Source organism: Stegodyphus dumicola, chromosome 8, assembly GCF_044657685.1.
Source record: "Stegodyphus dumicola isolate Sdum_Otavi_A_Nest chromosome 8, ASM4465768v1".
Lineage (NCBI taxonomy): Eukaryota > Metazoa > Arthropoda > Arachnida > Araneae > Eresidae > Stegodyphus > Stegodyphus dumicola.
Genome location: NC_140775.1, coordinates 170547395 through 170568439, shown reverse-complemented (window position 1 = coordinate 170568439; position 21045 = coordinate 170547395). Strand labels below are relative to the sequence as shown.

At 33.3% G+C, this 21045-nt stretch overlaps 2 protein-coding genes across 2 annotated transcripts in view; one reads left to right on the top strand and one right to left on the bottom strand.

Annotated features, from left to right (window-relative positions):
* Positions 1-1340: 1340 nt before the first annotated feature.
* On the bottom strand, positions 1341-17908 carry LOC118182280 (sodium channel protein 1 brain-like). The gene is made up of 3 exons (XM_085822738.1): positions 17708-17908; positions 6696-6823; positions 1341-3159 (listed from the first exon to the last, which is right to left on the bottom strand). Exons 1-3 carry the CDS (start codon positions 17780-17782, stop codon positions 3072-3074), a joined length of 291 nt encoding a protein of 96 aa, XP_085678864.1. The 5' UTR covers positions 17783-17908; the 3' UTR covers positions 1341-3071.
* A 1495-nt stretch (positions 17909-19403) lies between these two features.
* Positions 19404-21045, top strand: part of LOC118182270 (uncharacterized) — a 46206-nt gene continuing 44564 nt past the window's right edge. The window contains exon 1 of the mRNA XM_035351593.2: positions 19404-19626. Within this exon, the coding sequence (XP_035207484.1) occupies positions 19595-19626 (32 nt within the window). The 5' untranslated portion in view covers positions 19404-19594. The remainder of the gene's footprint in view (positions 19627-21045) is intronic.

The following is a 21045-nucleotide window of genomic DNA, read 5'->3' as shown; positions in this document are numbered from 1 at the left end:
TATTTTTTATTTTAATACCCTTTAGAACATAATTGCTCTTTATTTCATAAATTACGATTTCATATTTTTAATTGTATAATATCTGCATGCCATCTTACCAGATTTTAATTGATGACCTAATATCTGGAAAAATTGCAAATCTGGAATCGCCGAAGTCCTGACAAGTCCGGATTTCGGACATTGTGCTGTATATTATTAGCTGGAATGTTACATAAATTAACTCCTCTAAAGTGATTTTTTTACAGTTTAATCAATTCCTGAAACAGTAACATAAATCTAAGTAAACAATACAGGGAAAATAATAAGGCTCTAATTAGAAACTTAATTTACTTACACACACAAAGCTTTAAATTACTACTTCCATTGATACTTCCCATTATCAAAAAGAAAGTAGTTTAATTTAATAGTCTAATTCCCTACAGATTAAAGATTAATAAATTAAAACTGTCTGTTTATCTACAACCATTTATCTAAATGTTTAAGAAAACCATAGCTCTTAAAACTTTTTATTTGTTTAACTTTCTATTTTATTTAAACTAAACATGTGACTTACAGTTAAACAAAATGTTTCATGCAAGTAAAGCAACTAAATGTGAGTAAAAACGGTCTCATAATGGCAAAAATTATATTATTATGGGAAATTATTTTTGCAGTGCATAATCACTATAAAAGCTATTTATTATAAGCAGTATGAAAATATTCTGGCCAGAAATGGCCCCAAAATATCTAATAATGCCATATAACAAAATGCTTAAGTGACTTAGAGAAATATAATTTATTAGTTCAAATAATGTTTGAATACTTTACCTGCAAAGAGTTAATATGAAATCAAGACACATCCATGGGTTTTTCAAATAAGAGTAAGAACCATCAATAAATCCTCGACTTATAGTTTGACTGACCATTTCAAGGAAGTAGAAAACTATTGTTATACGTCTATTAAAAGAAGAACAGCTTTTAGTAACTGGTACGCATTGATGGTTGTGTCATTGATCTTCATTAAAGTTTTTGCTTATTCAAATTAAAGCAGAAATGATAAACTTATTTGAATAATTTAAACTTGAGCTACTTATCACAAATATTTAGGTAAGAATCACACAATGAAATAAATAAATGGTACTTGCATATTATCACAACCATCTTGATGCAGTTTGGGACATTTTAAGGAAGAAAAAAAACAATTACTTTTATTGTAAAAAATTATATATTGCATACATGTTTGTTTCAAAAGAATATAGTAAAGTTAAATTAAATTTAAGTAATTCTCTTGTACCATTGCTGCAAGGAATGAAATTTTAATTTATATTTATTTTCAAAGACAATTGTTTTTGGAAAATTGGTTTTTTTTTTTTTTTTTTTTTGTTTGTTTGTTTTTGCTTGGTGGAAATTTTATAACTTTTGCATTTAAGAAAGAATTCAAAGCATTGTTCCTGTAGGGATTTTATGGCAAAATAATGTACTTCTGCAGAAATTTCATCTGCCTTTCTTCTATTATAAAAAAATCCTACACCCACGAATTTTAATATCAAGTTTAAGACAAAAAATAATCATAATTTTTTTTAAATGCATACAAAAATGGCAGCTTTAGAAACTGAATATTTGTCATGCATATGGTTGCCTGAATAATTGTTATATGCATGGTAACCAGAGTTTGCTGTATTACAAAGCTTTGGCGATTTCTACTAACGTGGTTATGACAATATGTAAGTACTAAATAAATAAATAGCTTAATTAAAGAATGATGAATGAATGTTGCTAAGTGAATTTCTTTATGAATACTTCTTTGACCTTGTTGATTACAAATCATGTAGTGCCATCATTTCTTGAAACTTTTCAAGAGACAAAAAATGTAGTAGACATGAGAAGTCAAGTCTGGATAGCAGGCAGAATGCAGCAGGATATCCCATCATAGTTTGACAAATTTAACCCAAGCAATTTTTTAGGTATGAGATAATGTATTATCCTACAAGAAAAATATACCTTCTGCTAACTTACCAGGCTATTCTGAGCTGATCAGCTTCTGCAGCATTTTGAGAATTTCACAATACTTTTTCTTATTGACTGTTGCACTTTTTGGCAGACAGATTACAACATTATTCAACAATAATAAAAAAAATAAGATGAACATCATTTTTTTTTTCAAACTGAATATACTGAATAATTTGCAAGTAGAGAAGATGATGGATGTGGATCTTTTTATTATTAATTAAAAGCGATAACATCGCATTTCTCTAATAAACAGGAATATTAACAAGGAACTATTCAGCCTTTTTCTCTTACCACAGAGTTCTGAAAAGACAAGATCATACATTGAGCTTTGCGTTTTACTGTTAAAAATTTAAGAACATACACTGCAATTTTCTTGCTCCATATTATGTATTTATGGACAATTACTTTTCAGCATCAGGTAGTGTTATGTGTTCTGTGATTTTCTTGTTTGCCTGTACAAGTCACAGAAGATCTGCCATTGACACAAGTTCTTAATTGAAACTAGGCAGATAGCCCTAGTGTGCTTTGCCATAATTAAATACACCACCTAATTGAAACTTGTCTGCCCTTTGACCCACATTATATTTTAAAATGGATTCTTTACCAGGAATGACTACTTTTGAACAGCATATTACAAATGCAAATTTTTAAATCAGATTTTCAATTTTTAACTAATTATCAACTAAAAATCATAAACTGGGAAAAAAAATCCCAGAACTAGCTTATTTTCTAACTCTTTATGACAATTAATTTACAAAATTAATTAAAAATCTTATATTCTAATACTGCACAGAAATAAATTATGTAATGTTATATTAATGTAACTTTCAAGTATACAGATTTCAGCATTTTCCTAGAATGTTCGATTCTAGTTTTTTTTTTTTTTTTTTTTTTAAAGGTTAGATTAGATAGAGTATATCTTCAATTATTAATTCATCTATTCGGTTAGTCTTCAAATATACAGCAAAATTACAGTAACTACGAAATGAGCTTTACATATGATAGAATTAGAAGGCAAAACAAAAATTAAGTAACAAAAATTGTAGAATGATTTACCAAAATGTAAATTTGAGAAAAAGTACTTACTCAAATAACAAAGGTAAAGAATTTGGTACAGCCAAATTAACTAAGTTAGCAAAGACAATGATCATTAAACATATATCAAAATATCTAGTTTTCAGTGAAGGGATAAAATGAAATATATTAAATATAAATTATCTAGAAAGTAACAATTATATGAATTTGCTACTATCTACAAGCTCAGATACTATGTGGATGTAGTTCAAAATCACTAACAAAGCTTTTGCTTGACCTGTGTATTGTTGCTAAATCAACAGTTTAGCAATTTAATGCATAAATTTTCAAACTGTAAAATACATTATAAGACCTGTCAGCTTCATAAGAGTAAAAAACGAAAGATTAGTGAAGCACTGTATAGATGGTTTTGAGTGGATGTGTAGAGTTACAGGAGGCAAATCCAAGCATTGAATTACAAAGTCTATTCGAAAGGATTTTTGCTCTGAAAAGATATTTCTGAGTGAGATGTTGACAATACATTCTACAAAAGAAAAAGACTGCAGGCAAGATTCATTTGTCATCATTGGCTCAAGTGAAATATCAGGTATACATATATTAAGTGCAATGTTTAATAAATTGTTTGTGTATTTTGAATTTGTATGGTTGTATTAATTGTAAACTGTATTTTTAATTTTTTAATTTCCACTTTTATATTTTAAATTGAATGTTTCATTGTTTTCTCTTGGTAAGTTGATAATGTTTCCCAGTTTACGATAAATATCAATAGTCTGATGATTTTTTGAGAGTCGCAAAAATCACAAATTTGCAATCAGTAAGTAACTTTTGTATTATTATTTTAAAATATAGTGCTTGATATTTTAAGTGCACTTGGTATTATTTTTATTTGAAATACTGTGCATTATTCTAAATTTATGGTTTTTATTTTTGCAACTTATTTTTTTCATTGCCAAAATTTAGATACTTTCCAGTTATTGATGTATGGAATATTAATATGCACAAAGAGAGTACAGTACAAAGTCCGTAATCCGGACTCGCCGGGACTTCGGCGATTCCGGATTAGGGTTTTTCCAGATTATAGATCATCAATTTAAATCTGATAAGATGGCATGCAGAAATTATACAATTAAAAATATGAAACCACATTTATGAAATAAAGAGCAATTATGATCTAAAGGGTATCAAAATTTATTAAAAAAAAAACAAAAAAAAGCTTAATATTTATTTATTTCAGAAGTCAAACAACAAAAATCAGCGTTATATTTACCAAATTTTCACAGGACTAGTTTCGATGGTTTTACTGAACCACCATCTTCAGCTGCAAAACATTCATTTGCGGTTTTGCAGCTGAAGATGGTGGTTCGGTAAAACCATCGAAACTAGTCCTGTGAAAATTTGGTAAATATAACGCTGATTTTTGTTGTTTGACTTCTGAATTAGTATTTATTCGGCGTGTTATTGTGTCTTAATTTATTTATTTACTTTGTTAAACATTTCTTTCAATGCAAGTTGTTTAAGTTGCTTCGTTTTTTGGGCTAATACTTTCTCTTTAATTCTATAAACAGACATAATTTCTTGTTTGGTCACAAAGTTCCACTGTTCAAGTCCTGTAATTTCTGTGTTGAGAATACCGACTAACTTGTCAATCAAAGTTTTTTTCATTTTCAATAACCTCTGTGTTACTTTCTTCACTATCAAAAGCGTGCATGTGTAAACGCTTTACGCGCATGCGTATCGGACACGTGCATCAAATGCGCAAGCGTAAGTTTGTGGCTTTGAGGTCCGGATTATAGATCATTCCGGATAATGGACGTCTAAATTACGGACTTTGTACTGTATAACATAATTTAGGAATATGAGAAATATTGAAATGAAAGCTGTGTATGATGTTCATTTATTGTAAAAAAATATTACTCTTTTTCCTTAATAAACTCATTTCTTAATTTTTTTATAATATAATTGCTATTGTCTGCTTAATAGAATACATGGCAGTGTGACATTGTGTAGTAATAAAACCATTTGTAAAACTGTAGAATTAAAGACATTATACAATGTAAATTTAAATTTAAAAAAATCTTAGTTGTGTTAATGTCGAAGCTTAAGAATCTTTGAAAATATTGAAGCTATCTAGAATACAAGTACGCGAGACTTGTTGTTTATCATTTTAATAAATGATAGAACTGAATTATTCTATCATGTTAATTTAAAATAAGCAGCTTAGTTTACTTATTTTCTTTAACACCGAAACTTGTTAAAAATGTAAATTTAAAATAAAAAATTTTAAGTTAATATACAGTAAGAAACAACTAAATATTGTTATTTTCAATAGAAATAGTAAACACATGTAGTGTAAAAATGAGATAATATATTGCAATGTTACAAGCTTGGTCCTACCATTTATAACATAACTAAGTTCAGGCTTTGCAATTTTGGATATGCAGCATATTCAGAGTTTTTACCAAAGAACCTTTCATCAAAATTGAAGGAATTAAGTTTTAAAAGAAATTATCATATTTTGAAAATTTTATATGATGAAGATCTTGTGTAAGAATACAAAAGATCAAAACAAGGCGATCAATAAAAGAGCTTGTTCATTATATTTACTTAAACACTGATTAAAGATTACAGTTAGGCAAAACATCAATCTTACATTGGCATAAATGAATACCTAAATTTTGAAGATCTGAGATTTCTTTAAGGGTAATCATATATGAGGGCAATTTGGAAACTAACCTTTGTTTCATTGTAAATAAAAAAACCACATAGATTCAACAAATTCTTAATTTACATCTCAAAGGTACAGCTGTTCTCTGTTTGTCAACATAGTCATCAAGTTTATTCAAATACTTTCATAGCATTTTAACAACTTACTAATTCTTTCTGCATAAAACACAGCCACCTGCGACTTCAAATAACTTGTTACAGCAGTTTGAAGTTTCTCATCATCAGTGAAGTGCTATGCCCTAAAAGCAACTTCTTCATTGCAGAGACGATATAGTAATCAGAAGTTAAATCCAGGCTGTAGAGGGATGTTGTTTGACAAGATAATCGTGAATGTTTGGTCTTCCTTGGAAAAAATCTCACTCACTGCTGAACTACACTTTCACTGGTAACATTTGGTCTGTATAGAGGAGACACAATTCAGAATGAATGTCTGCTACTGACAGATTTTTGATCAAAGAAATTTACTCCTCTTTCAATAGCAGAGCACATTTTGTGACATTATAACCAGCATATGCACAGCAGCATGACACTCTCACTAGGATAGCAGAAAGTTTACTGAATCACAGATTGCTTGATGTAAACAATGGTTGCATTCTGCCCACTACTACTAGTGCCATATCACAACTGAGGTTAGTTTCCAAATTGCCCTCCAATATGGTTATTTTTCCCTTCCACATTTGTAAAATATTTTCAGCTTTTGAAGAAGCCTATATAAATTTGCTTCAAAAAGAGTGTTATTCTAAATCTAAGGTGATATAAGTCCCCCCCCCCCGCAGGCCTTATTTTAAATTTAACACCAAAATCGATTATTCTTAAGCTTTTTTTTTTCCCTTAAGTTTCAGTCAATTACATACTAATTTGATACACTATATATTTCAGTGAAAGTATTTGCTAAATGAAGAAAAATAATAATAATAATAATAATAATTTAAAAACCTTAAGGATACATATGAGTTGTCAATGAAATAGCTGATCTTCGAATTGCATCATATGGATGAAACATATGAAGAGATGGTAATCGATTATATCGATGTATATATGTCTGACCCCAACTTTTCGTTATGACACAAAATGTCTATATTCAGAGGAAAAAATATTAATAAGTATTAATTCATAAAATGAAAATAGTGAATAAGAGAAATTTTAATTTTATAAAAACTGAATATTACAATTACTAATAATTTTTCTATACAGTAAAATTTAGTTTTATTGATTATTCAAATTAATGCAAGAAACTTAATCAAACATCATGTAAATCAGTTTATGTAGTAATCTACATAAAAAAAACAACAACAAATAAACTACTCTTTTAGTTTTTCAAAGCAATGTAAAGATATTTCTCATAAAAATTATCTTTCATTAGGAAATAAGCCTAAAACAAATTTGTTCTTAATACATTGTTCAGAATGAAATTAAAAGTAATAAAGCCTCTTCTTACAGTGATGTTGATGTAGACTTAACAGCAATATTAGTTAGAGTAGATTGAAGGGTGTCCCTTGTATTATCGCCAAGTTGTTGTTTCATTTATGGTAACCTGAGTAGTTGAATGTTATGGAAACCCTATTATGACATAATCAATTGCATGATTGCAGTAAATTTTGAATGATGAAAAAAGATTTGTAAGGCTTGTGGTGTGTGTTGGTTATGAAGTACGTTGCTTATTTTGTGGTTTAGACGATAGAATGGCTGAATGTGGTAAGATAAATTTGAAGTTTTTGTATGAATTGGAACGAAAGGGGGAAAACAGCATTCATTGACTGGTGTGTAAATGAAGGTTTACTTAGTACCCAATTTATAAGTGTCCTGTTTGTAGGAAGGTAATGCCTATGGTTGAACGTCGAAAGACACCGACACTACGGAGGATATTTTTTACTCTTATATTTGTGAATTTATGTGGTGACGCTGATATACAGATTCTAGTTGAGATAATTTTAGGAAGTTTTTAGATACTGTAAGGAATTTTGTGTGCCATACTCAAGACGCAGAAAGTGCTTAGATGCATAAGATGAATTTCCGTTTTTATGTTATCTTATAGTTTGATTTAAAATGTAGTTTATTGAGATATATTTTTTGTTTGGCTCTACTGTAGAATTAGGTGCTCCATTGACTTTTTAAGAGAAAATAGATTGAAGTGTACATGAAGAAAGTCAAGGGAGTGTGCAGTGCCAAGTTTATGCAATACTCTGATGTCTTTCTAAGTGAAAATAGGTTGATGTGTACATGGATAAAGTCAAGGGAGTGCACAATTCTCCAATTTTTTTTTAAAGTGAAAATAGGTTGATGTATACATAGATACCAAGTTTATGCAATTCTTTGACTTGTTATTTTGTCTTTGTGTAGCGGAACAAAAATCGCTGCCACACAAAGCCAAAATAACAAGGTCGAAGAATTGCACAATCTCAGTATCCATGTACTGCCAAAAATTGCCAATTTTTGTGAAGGAGCACCTGTAATGAATTTTTACCATGATATTTTACACTTAGAAAGATTCCATTCAGATCAAAAAGCAGAAAAACTGTTATTCTTTAAAGCAATTATAAATTTGGTATTAGCTGATACGTTAAGGATTGCAATAGATGGCAAAATGCAAGAATTTTAGGAACCGATTTCTTGCCTATATATATTCAAAATAAATTAAAAGTAAATTAAAAAGCCTAAGACTTGATACGTATATATATATAACTGAATAGCAACAAATTGCCTAAATAGCTGATACCATTCACTTTAACAACTGGTTTGTCGAATTAAAAATATTTTAGGAAACAGTATTGAGCCAATGTAACCCAGCTGAATCCTATAAATGGTTGTAATTATCCTATACATAGTTAATGATACTTAGACTGGAAGACTGAATTAGCCAATCCAGTTTCTCTAGCATAGAAAATTTCATTTCTATTTTCTAAGTTCTTAACTTTCAGTAAAGAATTTCAATAAAAGCTCCCGACTCTTCGGTTCAGTCGTTCCCGGACCTCAACACACTGTCTCGACGATGCACTAACCGCGATACTCTTAGAGACTCTTCGATGCAATTGACGACCAACTTGGTGCTAGACTTCCAGACATTCGATGAACTATCAGCTCGCTAGACAAGGCACACTCACACTGACTTACAGCACTTATGTCTTTTTCACAGAGGTGTACAACTACGAGGAGTTTTTACCTGTGCATTCTAAGTTGCCACATTAGAACGGCCGATCACGGTAATGAGAAACTAATGGGACATAACGCCCACAACCCGAAGGCGAAAAACTAAAATGCCAAAGTATGCAGTCATTAATGCCTCCATTCGAGGCGAGAGTTTATCCAGAGTAGTCAATCACACTGTGATACTTTTGATGTGCGTACTATGCAGTTGAGTCTGCCTAAGGCAAAGTCAAGTGTAATAGCTGTTCGACGGCATGAGATCAAAAAGTCTTGAAAGTCCTCAATCATAGTGACTTAAATTTCTTCAGTAGTAGATTAATCCTCTGATTCCGCTAACTTCATCAACGTCATTACAGCTTGGAAGCCTGCTGTTAATTTTCCTACTGTCTTCATTGCCAATCTTATGTTTTCTATCTGTGAAATGATGGTTCTGAGGAAATTATTAATTTTCTGGTCAGTTATCCATTCCAGAGCTTCTTTTGCTTCTGCTGGGGGAGGTTTCAGCTTCTTCTACAATTTCTCGCTGTACAGCGACTTGGTTTTCCTGGTTCCTGTCAACATCAGCTTGAATAAGATTTTGAAAGTCAGCTTTTTTAGGCGGTGGAATCATCCTCCTCGGGATCCTTCGTTCAAATTCTTTTTATACTCTGCACAGCCACGATAACTATAAACGTGTTTTTCTTTGCAAAAAATGCACGTTGGATCTGCGTATGCTTTCAAGTCACATTGATTACTTCTGTGGTTCTTCCCACATTTGCAGCACCTCTCTGCATTGGTGCATAGTTGCTCTGTGTGTCCCCGTTCTTGACACCAATAACATTGAATAGGTCTCTTTTTCGGTGCATACTTTTCTATTCTGATGTTAACACTAAACATACAGTTTAGGTTATGTATGGCATACCCAGACTTCTTTTTCTCAAGCTCCAGCAGGAAGATGGGCAATTTTTCTGAATTATTCTTTCTACTTCCCTGGAACTGTTTTACCTTCAATATTGGGAACTTTCTCCAAGTCCTGGAATATAGCTTCTTCAGTTATGTTATCCGGGATGTTCTTCAGTATAACTTTCAATGGCTTCTCCTTATTCAGCTGGAAGGTGTGGAATGGTATGTTCCTTTTTTTCTTTCAGCAGTTTTGTAGCCCTCCTATAATCATCCACATTCTTCAATTTAACGAAGATTGACTTTCCTTTCGTATCTGCTAGGAATTCCTCCTTGCTAACTTGTTGCAGTATTTCCTCGACTTTCAGCCAATCAGTTGCATCACTTTGGAGTACAATTGGTGGTGGCGTCTCCTGCTGGGGCGCTCTTCCTTCTGGTTCCTCCTCATTTACCTTTTCAAGCGACTGGTATCTGTTACTGTTCGTAATTTCCATCGGTTCTGGCTTATCAGGAATTTTTTGCTGTCTTTTTAGGTGAAATTCATGGTACTTCACTTTCTACCTGTTCTGCCGTTTTTCCATTGGTAGTCTTTTCTTCTATGCAGGCACTCTTAATAACTACTCCTTCATACAGATATTTGCATTTTATTAATGCAGCAACCACTTCATCAGGTCCCATTTCTTTGATCATATATTAAAAAAGCTTGAGTCGGTCCTTATCTGTTGTTCGGTTTATTAGTTGTTCTAACTGTTCTTCCGATTTGGTTTTCTGCACTTTGTCCGCCACTGTTTTGGCTTTCTTTGCTTCCCTTCTCTTTTCCTTAGAAAACAGAATGAAATCTTCTTTCCTAAGGGAATAAGTCCTAGTAGAGTTCAAAGAACTCTGTAATTCTCGCTCACTAAATTCTTCATCGTCTGAACTATCTTGAGGAGTCCTAAATAAGGACATTTGTATATCCCAAGATACCAAAGCTGCTATCAAAATACAATCACTAACCGCCTATGGAACAGGGTTAGTATCCAAACAAAAATTTAGCTTACCAATGTGCATGCAACATGCTTGAAGTCTCAGCTCGAGATTGATGATATACTCACACTGACTGCAGACCAGCAGGGTTTATATAGCTTTCGATATAATAGGCTTATAATAGATTTCGACAAATAGATTTATATGTGTTCGAAAAATTCTGGACTAAACTGGTAAGAATTCATTCCAGAAGCTTCTCCATCCGTCCATGGCATATCGCCAATTTTGTCGCCAAATGGTCAATTTCTCGCCAAATGTGGCAACCCTGCTTTCCCTTGCCCTTTTATGGCAACCCTAAAACTGCTTTGCGGGGAAGCCATCTTACCGCGCCTGTACATTTCGTGACACTGCCTCCTTCCAAGGACTGCACATCCCTGACAGTATAAACCTTGGTCAGAAGCCAAATTCGATACAGTCAAAAGGTTTTAAAACATACAGATAACATAACTAAAGAAACAAACATTTACATTGCATACACACTTTATACAGAAACTAGTAAGAAAACTCATGCACAAGAATTATGGGTGCCCCTAAGAATGAGAAGCACTAAGTACTATGGCCATAGTATGAGGCTAAGTTGTCATAATGAACGACCTAGGGTTTGGAATTGTGGGATTTACAGATCTGTACCACAACGTCGTTCAATCTGTTGAGGACTGTATAGGGACCCTCCCAATGCAGTTTGGGAGAAACGGATTCCACAGCCAAACCTTGTCGTTTTCCTGGAATTGATGTTCGGTGGCTCTTGCGTTGTATCTCTTCTTTATCCTGTCTGTCGAGATGTTGATTTGCTCTCAAGCAAAGTTGTGTACTGTTTCCAACCAGACTGGAGGTCTTGCACGTACTCATCAGGAGAGGAACATACATCTGGAGGGAAGCCGAAGAGCAGGTCACTTGGCAGACGGAGATTGCGACCGAAGAGCATCTGTGATGAAGAATAGCCGGTGCTTTCGTGGACGGCACTACAGTAAGCAAGCAGGAACAAGGGCAGCTTGCAATCCCAGTCTTCTTGGTTTTTGGAAATCATGAGCAAGAGGTGGTTCAGGATTGTACGGTTAAACCTCTCCATCATGCCATCAGACTGCGTATGTAGCGGGGTCATCTGCGTTTTCTTGATTTCCAACAAGTCGCAGAGTCCCTTGAACACAGCTGAAGTGATGTTCCTGCCTTGGTCGGAATAAATCTGGAGGGGGTCCCAAATCTGGACACCCAATTCTGTAACAGAACTTCAGCTGCCGTGACAGCCTCTTGATCTTGAACTGAGTAAGCTTCGGGGCACTTCGTAAAATAATCCATGACAACGAGGAAGTATTTTTTGCCATCCGTGGTCCAAGGAAAAGGTCCAAGTATGTCGAAGGCAATTCGCTCGAAAGGTGCTCCTGCAGTATATCACTGCAGCCTTCCTCGGCTACGTCCCTTCGGTCCTTTCCTGGCTGCGCAAGCATCACATGTTCGGCACCACTTCTCAACATCGTTTCTTGCCAAACTCCAGAAGAAGCGCTCTTGGACCTTGTTTAGTGTCTTCATATAGCCGAAATGCCCTCCTGTTGAGTTGCTGTGTATTTCCTTCAGAACATCAGGTATTCGGTTTCGAGGAAGCAGAAGCTGCCATCTATTATTAGTTCCATCGTTGCTTTCCCATAGTCAATATAAGACTCAATTTCAGAAGTGTAGTGAATCCCAGAGAGCCCAGTACCTTTTAGTTGTAGGACTGAAAATGGAAATGTCCTGCCACTTGGGTTTTGTACTGGATCATTCCTTTAGTTCTAGTATTGGCCTAATGTCAGGATCCGATAATTGGTCTTCTCTAACTTTTTCATCACTCCACGGATCTGAATCAGTTGATGTTGAAGATCTTACTTACTGGATGCTCGAATTCACCGCCTCGGCTCTTGAACAATGCCTGCAGTGTGCAGGACAAGGCTTCCTGAATAAAGCATCCGCATTTCCATGGGAGTCCAAAGCCTTTACAATGTTTTATCTCAAAGTCATATTCCTGGAGTCTTTGAAACCATGTGGCTATTTGTCCTTTGGGATTTTTGAAATTCAGTAGCCAGGTTAGAGAAGCATGGTCAGTCCACAATAAGAATTTTCTGCCATAGAGATAATGATGGAAATGTTCTATGGCCTTTACGATACCAAGCAATTCTTTACAGGTGATGCAATAATTCCTTTCTGGTTTGGACAAGCACTTACTCCAATAGGCTATTACTCGCTCTTGACCATTAATCATTTGAGAAAGGACAGCCCCCCCCCCACTTTTGTTGCTTTCAACTGTGTCTGATATAAATTGTTTGTCGGTCTGGTCAATACGCGAGCACGGGGGTAGATGTTGATGCCACCTTCCACTGGTAAGGCGATAAAGGTTACTAGCTAGAACTTTATCAGTGTACATGAACAAAGTCAAGAGTGTGCGCAATGCCATTTTTCTACAATTCTGGAATTTTTTTTAAGTGAAAATAGGTCGACGTGTACATGGATACTGTGTATGTGGAATTCTTAAAAACGCGGCAAGCAGTGGGCGATTCTGCACTTTCTTCCAATTTCGCACCTAATCTTCGTCATGAATAACCACTTTTGTTCCATAAAAGTTCTAGCATAAGCATAATTCGGCTAGCAGATTGTTGGAAAAAATGTAGAGTAAATAAAAAAAAAAAAAAAAAAAAAAGAAACATGCCTTTACTTCATGAAAACAGAATGGGGCTAATCTTTGGAATATGGTAAGAGGTAGTTTGGTGACATTTTGGTAGGCGATAAAGGTTACTACCTAGGACTTTGGGAATAATGTTAGAAGTACTCAGTTCCAATTACGCATTATTTTGTGTGAGGGAAATGAGAGATCATGAGATATGTCATGTGACATTAATGGACGAATTACAGTTCTTTAATCGGAAAAGAGGGGAAATCTGGAAATTTTGTATTTAGCTTCATTCTGCGTTGTGTGAAACAGTGTTGGTTAATTTTTGGATCCCATGGCCCTATCTAAAATGAATTCGAAATGGGTATTTAGTGGGATTGAAAGGGGTAGTAATAAGTGATTTTTTAAGGTTGTGCGAGATAGAAGTAAAGATTGCTTATTAAGTTTTATTAAGCAGTATATTCTGCCTGGTACAATAATATCTGATTGCTGAAAGTCATATGTCTGTTTGGAGGATGAAGGTTTTCAACATCTTGCTATGAACCATAAATATGATTTTAAAGATCCTGAAACAGGCGCACATACGATTGCTTTTTATTTAGCGGAGGAAATAACAAAAGTTTATCCGCCACGTAATCAAGATTCTGAAGAAGATTAGGTAAGTTAGTATTTTTAATTATTTGAGGATATTTTTATGCATTGTTCTAAATGTAAGGAGTAAATAAAGTAATATGGTATTATTGGAAAATTGTTATTAGCAATGTTTTAGTTTAAAGTAATTAGGATTGTAAGCTAATTTTTAGTAATTTAATGTATGTGCTTATTTATATTTTAAGTAGTGTTTTTTAATTTAATTATATTTTAATTAAATGATAGTTATTTTGTGAATTATATGTTTGTAGGAATTTGGTATACGTTTCAGTGGAAGTTAACGTGCATGGCAATAATTTAAGTATTTCACACTAAGTATTTGCAAGCATTTTTAATGTTTGCGTTATGAATTTGTTGGTGACGTTTATAATACGTAATTTAGAGGTAAAAGTTTCTGGATATTTTATTTATTTTATACGTGCAAATGTTCATCCTTCTAAAGGGTATATACTTTTTCGCGATCAGGTAATTTCGTATATGTCCTTTTTACCAGATTTAAAGATTCACAAAATTTTCATGCATTTTCGTGAAATTTTTCTAATTTATGAGAAAAAAGCAGTGTACATGGATATAGTGAAGAGTGTGCGCAATGCCATTTTTGTGCAATTCTGGGATTTTTTTTAAGTAAAAATAAGTCAACGTGTACATGGTTTAGTTATATTTTAATTAAATGATAGTTATTTTGTGAATTTTATGTTTGTAGCAATTTGGTATATGTTTCAGTTGAAGTAAACGTGCATGGAAATAATTTAAATATTTGACACTAAGGATCCAAAAATTAACAAACACTGTTTTACACAACACAGAATAAAGCCAAATACAAAATTTCCAGATTTTTTCCCGATTAAAGAACCGTAATTCGTCCATTAATATCACATGACATATCCCATGATCTCTCATTTCCCTCACACAAAATAATGCGTAATCGGAACTGAGTACTGCTCACATTATTACCAAAGTCCCAGGTAGTAACCTTTATCGCCTCCAAAATGTCGCCAAACTACCAGTTACCATATTCTAAAGATCAGCCCCAAAGATTAACCAAACTTTTTCACCAATTCAAAAAGTTGCCAATAAGTGGCCAAGTCTCCCAAAGACAGTTTGACAGTTACAAAAACAAGCAAACATGAAAATAAAAACATTAATTATGTACAAAGATCATACTTTTTTTTTGTTTTTATTCATGAAATATTGTAGCATTTCATTTTTGCCAGACTGATTGGTATGGTGGTTAGCAAAATTGGCAGCCACATCGAGAAAGCCAAATTTGAATCCACAGATGTAGACGTTTATAAGTGTACATGGTTGGTTTGGTTTATTTGATTATGACAAAGCACTCGAGGACATCTGCCTAAGGGGAGAGATGCCTTCATGGAGGTCTTTGTAAGGGAAACTGGCTTGCATACAGGTTACACATAGGGAAAACCATGAAAACGCCCACGCATCCAGTCTGTTCACAGGATTCGAACTTCAGACCGAGCTACCAGTGTTCAGCGAATTTACTGCTCGGCCGCTGGTGGGCATGTGGAGCATAGAGATGCTTAAAATACTCTTCAGCCAGACGTCTTCTCAAGTTTTTTGATTATAGGGTAAGAAAGATGGCAGCCCTTGGGATTGATGCACTTCCGTTGTATTTCATTTTCATTTCAAAGCAAACATTCTATAATAAGAATTTAGATATGCCATTTAGATATAACAACTGGAAAAATTTGGAAAGTATGAAGTACTTTGATTATTATTTATTCTTCAAATGCTATATATCTTCATGTACGAAGCATAATACTCCAAAAAAATGGATTGCATGGTTTGGTTTATTTGATTATAGTAAAGCACTCGAGGGCAATCTGCCTAAGGAGAGAGATGCTTTCATGGAGGACTTCCCAAGGGAAACTGACTCATATACACCTTACATATGAGTAAAACCATGAAAACAACCATGCAGCCAGCCCATTTTTGGCCAGGATTTGAATCCTAGGCCAAACTATCAGTGTTTAGTGATTTAACCACTTGGCTGCTAGTGAGTGCCACAAAATGGGAAGTTAGTAACTACAACTTCTTACTGAGATGTAAGGACTATACACTCCACACCATCTGCTTAGTCTATTTCTTATAAGTTCATGCTTTTATCATTGAAGCCAACTACTATATTTCATTGATTAACCCCTTTATAATTGTTGACAAAAGTTTCAAACTGAAAATGAGGATTGGCCTATTTATTAATGTTAGTGATTTCCATACCTTTTAATGGAAGCACTTCTGCAGAGAACCCGGTAAATGTAAACATCGCCAACTTTGGCGATAATAGTTCAAACCTGGTAACCTATCGGATTCATCGTATTCGCTTGTTTGAAGGTTGAAACCATTCCTCTTGCGTTCATTTTGTTGAATTATCACTGTCGTTGTTCGCATTTGGAGATTTATATTCTTCTTCTCTTATTTATTATTATTTTTTCTGATTTTCCACGTTATTTTTCTGAATTTTTTAACAACGAATGGATAGAAATATTTTCGTTATAATTAAAGAAGTTTTTGTCGATAGATGCCGGGGTTTAATCCTAGTATCCGGTGCACAAGGGATTTGGCTACTTTTGGCGACTTTATGATGAGCAGTAAAAACGGGACATTGCGATGAGTAGTTAACGGGTCATTCAAAGAAAATATATAAACATAGGATATACTATGCATATAGTATATATACTATGTATATACACACATAGTATATAGTGTATAGTATATATATATAGACGTTCTTTGGATCATTTTTGGTGTTGGCGACAATTTTCAAAGTCGCGCCAAGGCTGCACCGTATACTAGGATTTTACCGATGCCTGTTCACGACTCCAATTTTTATGGCGTAAAATTTTAACAAGATACTATATTGTTAATGCTTTTCTAGCAATAACCTTTCCGAGGATGGCAGGTGTGACATAAATAGCTGATTAAATTGAAATAAAAAATATTATTGATTATCTAAGATGACAGAGTAATTTGATGCATCACCATGGTCATCAAAATTAGCAAACCACTGCTGGTGTAAGGAATACAGTTCAAATTAGTCTTGAAAAATAATAAAATGTATAAAGTTCTAATTTTGTTAACAATGCTACTGAAGAAAATTAGATTACTGTTGAAGGTTATTTGTATTGTGAAATATATTATGAAAAATACAGCTTTATTTTCGTATATCACGTTTAACCGTTTAGTTTTACATCTACATGCTTATTATCTGTGAATTTTTACTACCATTTGCTTAATACTTTGTTTTGTCTGCTAATTTGAATTTACATGCACTAAAAATCACGTTTACGGCTCGGCTCATCCCTTGGCGAGTAAAAATTGCAACGGCGCCAACGGGTTCTTTCCCGAAGCGCCAACGGGTTCTCTGCGGATGACAACCCCTTTTAATCAATCCAAAATCAATAAAATATATTTTTATTGACAAAGTTACCCAATATTTACTTGACAAGTTAATGACGTTAATACAGAAACTAACGCGCGTTAACTTTTGCGTTAGAATAGCTGTTTTATGTGCAAAATCAAATCGATGCATAACATCTCTTAAAATATTCCCCAATTCTTAATGTATTTGTTAGAAAAACACACAAGGAAATTCAAACATACTTGTTCAGTCACACTGGGATCCACTTCTGTTAGAGGAATCCCAAATGCTTCATTAAACTTCAGCTGGATATACATTTTATTTTTTACACTAGCAACTAAAAATACGGAAACACAATAGAAAATGCCTTACACGTAAATACAAACGAAAAAAAATTTATTATTGCGTTCTTCATAATTCGATTTTAAATTTCCGCGGCTGACTAAAACTGTTGCCAAACTCCAAATACAACCAGAGTTTTTAAAAGGAAATAATAAATAGGGAATGAAAGGGGGCCTTTCCACTGAATTCCATAGCTTAAACTCAGAAATACCAATTTCTGTTCCGCTTTTAGCTCTGAATTGATTGCTAGTGATATGGCTTTGGACTATGTTCTAGAGCAACGTTTATCCTAGGAAACCTGCATCCTCACAGATAGCCGAAGTGTAATCTAATACCTAGAAAAGTGGAGAAATATTAGAGACCTAAGAGGAATTAAGAGTTATTGAAAAACTCAAGACTTTGTCTAAAGACTAAAGGCTATAATTAATAATTCTTGGAGACAATTGCCGACACAGTCATGGTATCGTAATACAGGTCCTGGTACTGTTATTGGTTTTAAGGGTGACAGGAAGCACCAAATTGCCCTGGCTCGGTTTAATTTCAGGACATTTATTAAGGAACCTTAGATATTCCCACTGTAATAAAACTTTTTCCACTTGCGCCAAATGCAAAAAATCATGAAGCTACTGCCCAACAGCTACTTAGTTTTGTTGTCTTGGTGAGTCTCTGCTGAAGAGACCCAATTTCGTGTTTTAGAAGTTACGAAGCCGAATCAACCTATGGATCTGATCTGATTCAGATCAGAGGGATTAGTAAGAAGAAGATAAGAAACTATGTTTCAGAAAAATGCGCACACAGAAATGTCTTCATTAGCTCGTTTCTTTTTTACTGTGCTACTGCTTTAAGTTCTAGTTTTTTTTTCCTCCCAATAACCTATCGGCTTTTCATAATGTTTCTTTTCCTTGTCTCAGTCTTCAGTCTCTTAGGGTTAAATTTAATTTTTTACTTTTTTATTATACGGAGTTTAATGACATTACATATTTAATCGTTTAAATATGAATTATAGTACGATATACTTAACTTGCGTTACCATATAGACTTATAGAACATATTTTCTAACAAAGTCAACCGGGTTTTCACCCCCTCCACCTCCGTCATATGATCGGCGAAACAGCAATCCTACTTTCCCGCCACTAAAACCAGTCGAACAGCCCTTCTTTCTCCTTCCCAGATGTTCGCATCAAATGTGAAGAAAGCGAAAGACCTGCTTTCGAATGCTTCAATTTAAATGACGATCTTCAACGAGAGCATATTTCGAAACTGAAACTAACAATTCCTAAATTTTGTGCCTCCCTTTTTTTATTCAGCATACTATCATATCTAGAAAAACTATAACAATCGTGATTATTGATTCTGAATATGTTAACGAGGGAAATATTATGTTACTGTACTTTAAAATCAAAGTCTAAAACTCAATCAAGCCCTGAAAACTATTTTTAACGAAGGTCAGTTTTTGAGCGTTTTGATACGACCAACGACTTCATATAACTAAGGCTCCTCTAAACTTAGAGGAGCTTATAGGAGCCTTACATATAACAGTATACTATCTCGTTGGATACGACTGACTGAATTTTAGATTTGTTGATGAAATCTGGCAATGTTGAAATTTTCCAGTTTAGTGGGCAGGTTTTCCTGCAAAATATGTGTCATGTACAATTTGTTGACCTAGGATATAATTATAATTCGAATAGATGCTACAGTCATTAACAGTTTTTTAAATACCGCATTAAATTTTACTTAAAAATTTAGAAAATATATATAATTAATGAAAATTCCGTCCAAGCAGCATGTGGAAAGTACGGGAAATTGCCGACAGAGTGTAAGGATATCTTTCATTTATCTGAAAATTTTGCTTGTAATTAATTATATGTGAAATGATTAGCAATGCATTGTCGAGTGAGCTTCTTAATAAACACTGTTTGCTTTTGTTTGTAATCTAATTTTCTTTCGTAATCAGTAAAACTATCGGAAAAAATATATGGAATTTCTTGACATTTAGTGGATATTGAGATTGGTGTAAATTTCTCTGAAAGTTATTTGTTGAACTGTTTTAAATTAAGGAAATAGATAGTTTGTCAATTTAAGCATTATTCTTGATGACTAAATGTTGTGTCTACGACGAGTTTTGATATTACGCAATCCTGCTTTTCTTGTTGAAAGTTATTGTGAAAATTTAGTACTTTTTCAAAAAAATTACAATTTAGTATATTAATCTTGCACATTTTTTTACTTTGTGCCACGCTTGCCATATTTTTACGATGTTCTGATGAGTAATGCATTCATGTACGAGTTTTAGTTTTTTAACAATATACGATCTTTCTTTTTTTTTGGTGTGTGTGTGTGTATTTGATGGTAAATAAGTCAGTCATTTTATTTCTTCTGCCCTAAGAATAAAACCTTAATGCATGTTTTTTGTTTACGGTTGAGAAACATCGCGTGATGAGTGATAATTTGTAGAAATTGAGTGATAAGCCGTACATTATAAATGAGTGTTAAGATAACAATATTATGTGTACATTAGTGGCTATTTTTTTAAAAAATGTTTATGGCGTTGCTTAAGTTTTATTCTGCTATTTATAATGAATTGTCTTGCATTTTTTATTTAATTAAAAAATATTTTAAAGGGTTTGACATTTAAATGCCTTGGGATTTGGTATGCTTTATAAACATTGCCATAGAGATCAAATTTAAAATATGTCATATCCAAATTAGGCTTCCTGCTGCAAGCACCTAACCTAATGTTTGTTAATTTTATAATCTTTGCATAAAATTAAAATTACAGTTTTTCAAAATGGAATACTTGGTCATTTATACTTCAAAATTACTATGTGGTCATAATTTATGAGTTTTATTTTACTATTTTTATTTTCATTAAAACATGACAAGCATTCAGGCAGAAGAGATATTAGCCATCTTTTGTTCTGTTTACTACTGAAGAACTGATACCTAGGGTGATAGAACATAGTAATTGTAACAGTTCTCGGAAATGTGCCAGGAATACTGCCTGCAAAATTTTGCACTTATTTGTCATGGTAACCATTTGATTTTGATGAGATTTTGTTTCGAATGACATTCCATTTAGCCAATTGAAGTGTTTTTGTATATTTTTTGTTTGGTTATTTCTCTTATTCTGGCTAAGCTTTATGTCAAAGTTTTTTTTTTTTTTTTTTGTTTGTTTACATTTTTACTAACTTTTTAATGTTGTTTTCCCTTTTTTGAATGGTAGATGCAATTATTT